This window comes from Falco biarmicus, chromosome 11 (genome assembly GCF_023638135.1).
Source record: "Falco biarmicus isolate bFalBia1 chromosome 11, bFalBia1.pri, whole genome shotgun sequence".
NCBI lineage: Eukaryota > Metazoa > Chordata > Aves > Falconiformes > Falconidae > Falco > Falco biarmicus.
This window is the reverse complement of record NC_079298.1, coordinates 32,421,368-32,427,742: the sequence shown is the minus strand read 5'-3', so window position 1 is coordinate 32,427,742 and position 6,375 is coordinate 32,421,368. Positions and strand designations below refer to the sequence as shown.

The 6,375-nt window shown below is 47.2% G+C and overlaps 1 protein-coding gene across 1 annotated transcript in view; it reads right to left on the bottom strand.

The window, feature by feature from the left end:
• Window positions 1-3,219: 3,219 nt before the first annotated feature.
• COP1 (COP1 E3 ubiquitin ligase) overlaps window positions 3,220-6,375 on the bottom strand; it is a 127,739-nt gene continuing 124,583 nt past the window's right edge. Inside the window, 2 exon segments of the mRNA XM_056355540.1 lie at window positions 3,220-4,338; window positions 6,255-6,299. Of these exon segments, the coding sequence (XP_056211515.1) occupies window positions 4,321-4,338; window positions 6,255-6,299 (63 nt within the window). The 3' untranslated portion in view covers window positions 3,220-4,320.

The window sequence follows — 6,375 nt, the reverse complement described above, 5'->3', positions numbered from 1 at the left end:
CTGTTAGAGGGTAAATTCTTGTCCTGCCTCTACCAAGTAACAATGGCCAGCCATCAGCCAAAGCCAGATTTAGGGCGTGAGAGTTCAGCTGGCAAGATTTAAAACAGTGTTTTGGCAAGACCTGCTCATCAAAAATGTCTGGTTAACACATGGACCAAAGAAAGAAGTCTTGCTTTAACCCAACCAACCACTTAAATTCATTTATGAAGACATTAAAGACTTAGAATACCCAAATAATGCTTTGCAGTTGAACAGAGATAAGGATGAGAAGACCCTCACTTCGAGAATTCATTTGCAGCTGTCAAAGCAAAACTAAAGCAAACTACATGGTGACAATTACCAGGGGGCTGTGGGGACCAGGGCTACAGGTGTCTCTCCAGAAGAGAACAGATGTGGGCTCCAGTCCTTATGCCACAGGTGCTGCTATGATTCACAGCTTCCCATAGTCTCAAGCACAACTCCCTGCTAGCCAAACCCCTCAGCTCCTCAACATCTACAGCAAGTGACAGTCCTTGACCTCCCACAGATGCTCAGTAAGAACCCTCCACCCATGACCAAGTGCAGCACACGGTCTCTGCACTGTTGAGAGGAAGGAAAAGCCCCTCGCGGAAAGCGAGCGAGGAAGATCTTACGAGGCTGGTCCCAAGAAAAGGTCTTTGTGGACGGCGGCACGACTGGCAGGAGGCAGGATGCAATTACCTTCTCTGGATGCTGGCCAGAATGCTGGGGCTAACGCTGCCGCCTGCACGCATGGACGCTGCCGACATGCAAGATGATTTCTTCAAAGCAAACACTGCAGCCAAACGCTCTCCTTCACCCCTGGGCTGCTGCAGGTCCTTGCTGGGTGTTTCTGGCCTCCAAAAAGCAGCAAGAAAGGAAAGAGGACTTTTGAGCAAGGAAGGAGTTAGATTTGCCTTTCCAATTATCTGCTGCTGTCGTTATGACCTTCCATAGTTAAACAAAATTACCCTAAACAAACGAGGCTCCAGTGTTTGGGTTGAACGCTGGCATTAGCAGCCGTCTGCACTCACTGCTGAAGAGCCCTGACATATTGATATTAATTTAAATTTCCCCTTGACCATCATTTTTGATTCCCTCCAGCAGTGAACTTCTTTTTAGCACTGAGGGATGTTCCTCCTACTCTTCTATTAAATGCTTTAAAATTAATTAAAGAGGCTGGCTGGCCAGGCAGGGTTTTAAATTCCCCTTATCAGAGAAAATTCTGACTCACCCAACACCTCTCGAAGGGACACAAGCGCTGCAGGCAAAACCATTCTGGGGCAGCTTCCAGCCAAGGGCTTTGTAACCCTTTTATTTCAAAAGAAAAAAAAAAAATAGAATAACGACTCCAAAGTGCCCACCATCTGCAATTAATTTTCACAAGGAGAGCAGCTGAGCACTGGAACAGGTTTCCCAGATCCCAAAGATCTCCAATCCTTGCTCAGGTGATCTGTGAACACCTCCAAGCCCTGGAGCAACCTCATCCAACTTTGAGGCAAGCCCTGCTCTGGACAGGGGGGAGACCAGAGCCCTCTGGAGCCCCCTCCCAAGCTCAAGCAACTCCCCAACTCGAGAAAAGCTGAAAACCTGATAGGAACCATTTGTTGAGGAGGTGACTAATTGAAAAAATATTGACCAAATGCTGTTGAAAATAAAAAGAGATTATAGTAAGTAATTATATGCGACTTAATATGTCAACTGCAAAGAGTTACCTGAAGGAAAGAAGATTAAGGGGATTAAAATAAGGAGCATACCACTCGTGACAAAGAGACAAAGCCAAAAATGCTATCAACTTGTGTTTATGAGCTGCTGTGTTTCTAATTAGGGCCAGACACCAAATTTGCATTTTATCTTGATTGAAACAGAATGAAAGCTAAAAAAATAAGGGCAGCCAGTGTTAAACTGTTTTCCCTGTTTAATTCAAGCCGCAACCTTACAGCATTCAAAATAGCTGGTTTTCTTCTTTTCTTTTTAAGATCTCAGCTTTGTCAGAGCGATTTCAACTTAAAACCTTCAAATAGGGGAGAGAAGGAATGAGGTCACCTGCCAACCAGCGGCTGCGCGGCACGGAGCTGGGGTACAACAGCAGCCACAGCAGCTTGCAAAACAAATTAGTAGGCAGCAATAAACAAAGACAGCGGCTGAGGGAAACCCACGCCTGAAGCAGCAAGAGCGATGGCCATTGCTCCTCGTGCCGGCAGGCTGGGAAGGATGCTTCACACAACCCAGCACAGTCACCCAGCACCGAATTCTCTTCAAATGCTGCAAAATAAAAATCAAGCTAGTGCTCAGCGGGACACATCAGACAGCTGCCATCAAGCAGAAGGAACCAATTTTGTTTCCTTCTGGCACAGTGACTTGGGTGACTCATACGACGGAGACCTGCAGGTAGCACCTCGGAGCAAGATGCAAGCTAGTATGCTCTCTTCTCTTTTTCTTCTTCTTGCTCGTCCCCACTGGCATACCAGAAACAGCAAGAACACCTGCACACAGCACCCAAGGGCCACCCACACCTCTTTTGGAGCAGAGCATCACGTTTTTCCCCATTGGGCAAGATTCCCCAGAAGCCAACAGCAATTTTCATGCGTCCCCACACCCTCCTAGCTTTGAAGGAGAATGTATGTGCCCTACAGCCAAGCTAGAAACTGGCAGCAACGTTGAATCAGGAAAGTATCTGTCCCCAATTCTGCTGTAAGGCTTCATCCCTGCTTCTTTTTTCACATCCCCAAGAGCATCCTTGCTTTTCTTTTCTGCTCTGTGTGACCAAAGCATGTGAGAAGACCTCACAATCCTCCTGGGAGGATCAGAATCAGACTATTAACACCTGGAGGACATGAGACACCTTTCACATGCCACTGGTTACAGTTCCTTGATGGGTGGCCCAGGACTTCAGCATAGCCTTGCTTTGCTAACATGGAAAGCAAAGTCCCTGGGGCAATCCCAGCCTCAGAGGTGTGAGGGAGAAGCCTACTGCAACGAATGAACATAGAGAGATTCTGTTTGCAAACCAAAATGCTTCCCACAGGTATCACTGTATACACATTACACCTTTGCCACCCACAGCTAAGACAAGATGGTACACCCACCAATTCCACTTTCAAGCTTAATGAGTTCTGGCAGCAATCCTGACAGCTCAGCACGGCTGCTACTCACAAAGACCGTCTGCACCTTCCTACCCTCCCTCCCTCCCCGCTATCCTGCCAACAAAGCAACAACGACTCTTCGCATCATGGTTTATTCCCCCTCCATATGTACAATTAAGTGTATGCATGACCATTAAAAATAAGGCTACTTATATCATGGCTCTGAAACACATTACAAACCAACTCCATCCCCTCTCATGACAACATTCAAAATGCTTGGTTTCCATGGTGTGCAGAAAGGGGCAAAAACAACCAGACCACATGGGCGATTAAGTGGTATGGGGCTTTGGTAACTGGATCTAGAAGCTTCCTTCTCTAGCTGAGATAGTCAAACACAGCCAGGCCAGTGGGAGGGAGATCGTTATCCCACCACGTCCTGGTGAGGTCAGTCCAGGTCCCACGCAGCTGCAGGTCACCTCATCTCAGCACGTTGCTGGTGGCAGGCAGCAGAAGCCCAGGCTCACAGACAGCAGGACAACTTCAGGCTCCCCTTTGGAGCTGCCCCTCCAGGTCGAGGCAGGGGCGTAAGGAGAGGAGGAAGGAGAAGCTGCCCTTCTCGATGGCCAGAGGACTTCAGTCTCCAGAGGTGTCAACCTGGGTGACATTTCTCAACATTTAATGCATCTAAAAAAAAATAAATCAAAGAAACAACCAAACTGTATCATTATGGGATCTCAAAGTGAATTGCTTGCATGTCCAGATAAGGCTTAGAGACTTCTTCCAGTGGGGATGAAGAACAGTCCGGATGAAAGTACCTGGAGATGTGCAACGGAGGATAGCCCTGTGTGGTCCTGTAAGCTCCCTTCCCAAGTAAATCTGTTCCCATATGCAACAAGAGAGAATCTTCCAGCTTCAGCTTGTGGCTCAATAAATTTTATTATTCCTTTTTGTTTTTATTTAAAAGAATTTGTTCTCCTATCATAAAAATTAGACAACCATACCACCACCACCAGCAGCAGCAAAGTCTGTGGAGTTAATGTTGATGGCAGACAGTTCACTGGTGTTTCCAGTGTCTCAAAATGTCCTAGAAAGTCCATAAATGGAAAAAAAATCCAAACATGATGGTTTTGGGGAGGAACATCAAGGTGATTTTGGTTTCTTGTCCCACTGAGGATCCCAGATGAATACTGTAGCATATCAGCAGGACCAAGTACCTCATGCCTTGAGAGAAAACCCTTCATACCAGCTCCAGTACCTGATTAGTAGGGAAGACAAGACATTTAGAATAGGAATTTATGACATTCATTATCTCCTACATCAGCATATAGATCACTAGGACAGGACTGACCCTTCTGTCTCCACCCCTTACCCTTTATTCACCGGCATGCAATAATATCACGCAAATGGGATAAGCACTTGGCAAGGATCCCAATTTTGATGTCTCTCCGCACTATGATAAATTACAGCATGAAGCAAAAAAATCCACAGTTGCCTCATTTCCACACTCATCCCAATCAAGCAGCTCTTGGAAGCTTTGTAAAATGGAGATCAGAGATCTTGTCCTCTCAGCCCTCTGTGCTCACAGTTCCCTTGCCCACGCTAAGACGGTACAGCAGCCTCTCAAGGCGTAGTCTCGAGATGGCAGAAGAGTGACCATGAGGGCTGTCACAGCCTCTATTAACCTCGTTTGGTTTTACTGGGGAAGGCTCTAGAGCTTTAGCTTGTGGGTACTGTCTAGCACAGCATCTGCCCCCAGACTGGATTCGTCCTTTCCCAGACCACCCCACCTCCCCCCTGCACGCTGCCAAAGGCAAATGGACATACCCGAGCTCTGACAGCCCTGGCTGTTTGCACATTTCTCTGCCTTCCCTCATTAACAAGCAAACTGCATGACCAAAATCTCTCCCAATCACTCTCCTGTTGCTGCTGGATTCATTTCAAGATATTAAAAATATCTGTGCATTTTTTGTCCATTTTACTAAGAAGGAAGCAACCAAAGTAATGAGCAACCAAGTACAAGGCCTGCTATGTACAAGAGGCTATGGCATCACATGCTGCAACAGCAGGAGTAAATAGGCTACTCATGGACTAAAAAGGTGGAAAAAAAATATGTTTTCATATGCAGTCAAACACAGATGACTCTGGTCTCTCCCCATTCCTTCTTTTTTCTGTGATTTTTCTGGGACTGTTCAGACCAGATATTCTGGTCTGGCTCCAAAGAGCTGCTGTTGTCAGAGGGATGCGAGAGGAAATCAGGATGAGAACCCCAGCTTCATGAAAGTGACAATTCAGAGTGTAACCAAACAGCAAGTAAAGCCCTTTATCAGTAGCTACAGAAAGCTGCCAGAGCTCTGGGCTACAAGTTTACGGTGTTAACCACCAAGCCTCAAAAGCACGGTGGAAGTCAATGTTGCTGTGTACAATCTGGGGTGGCATCAGACCTGGGGGGTCTCCAGAGGATCAGCACCAGCCTGGGTTTGAGTTTTTCCTGGCTGTCTGATAGACACGTGAAGAAAATACCAAGTATTTTCCATATTACACTTCATGGATAGAAATACATTGAACAGACAACCTGGAAGACTTTTAATTCAAGTGCTGAAAACCTGGCAAAATGCTGGCACCTCAGTGCACGGGGAAGGCTGTTGCTTTCACAAAACCCTGCGCTGGCAGCTGCCGTCTGTTACAGCCAGCCTGGGCACCAGGAGTAAGCAAAGCGAAGGAGCATCCCTGCTCATTTCAAACACTGCTCCAGCCGGCTGCACATCAGAAGCTCAGCTTCGAGCTCTGCTGTACCCAGTGTCAGCAGCAGCCGCCAGAGGATGGGCTGTGGTTAACGCACAGCCTCAGCTGCCACGAGAACCAGTGTGAGCCTGGGGAGATGCTTGGGCCAGACTCCCCATGCTAGTAAGACCTCAGGAGCAGCGGAGGCATGGCAGGAGCTGGACGGCCACCAGCAGCTTTTCTACACCTTGCTTTAACTGGGTTTCATTGCTGGTGCACTGTCTGCTCGCTCTACCACATGCCAGAGGCAAATACGTCATTTAAATTACAAACTTCTACAGTCGGGATGACCTCCTCTAGTGGTTTGTCCTGGCTGTATGATTTCTCTGACCTTGCTCTTCACTAACAACAGATTCCAGCATTCAAGAGGAGATCTATGAAATAACTTACCTTAATTGTACCCTGACTGTTAGCAGCAATCAGCACGTTGGACTCCTGGAAAAAAACAGAAGAGGTACTATCACAATCTGCATTGCTTTTTTTTTTTTCCTCGCCACCCCCCCCCCCCCCC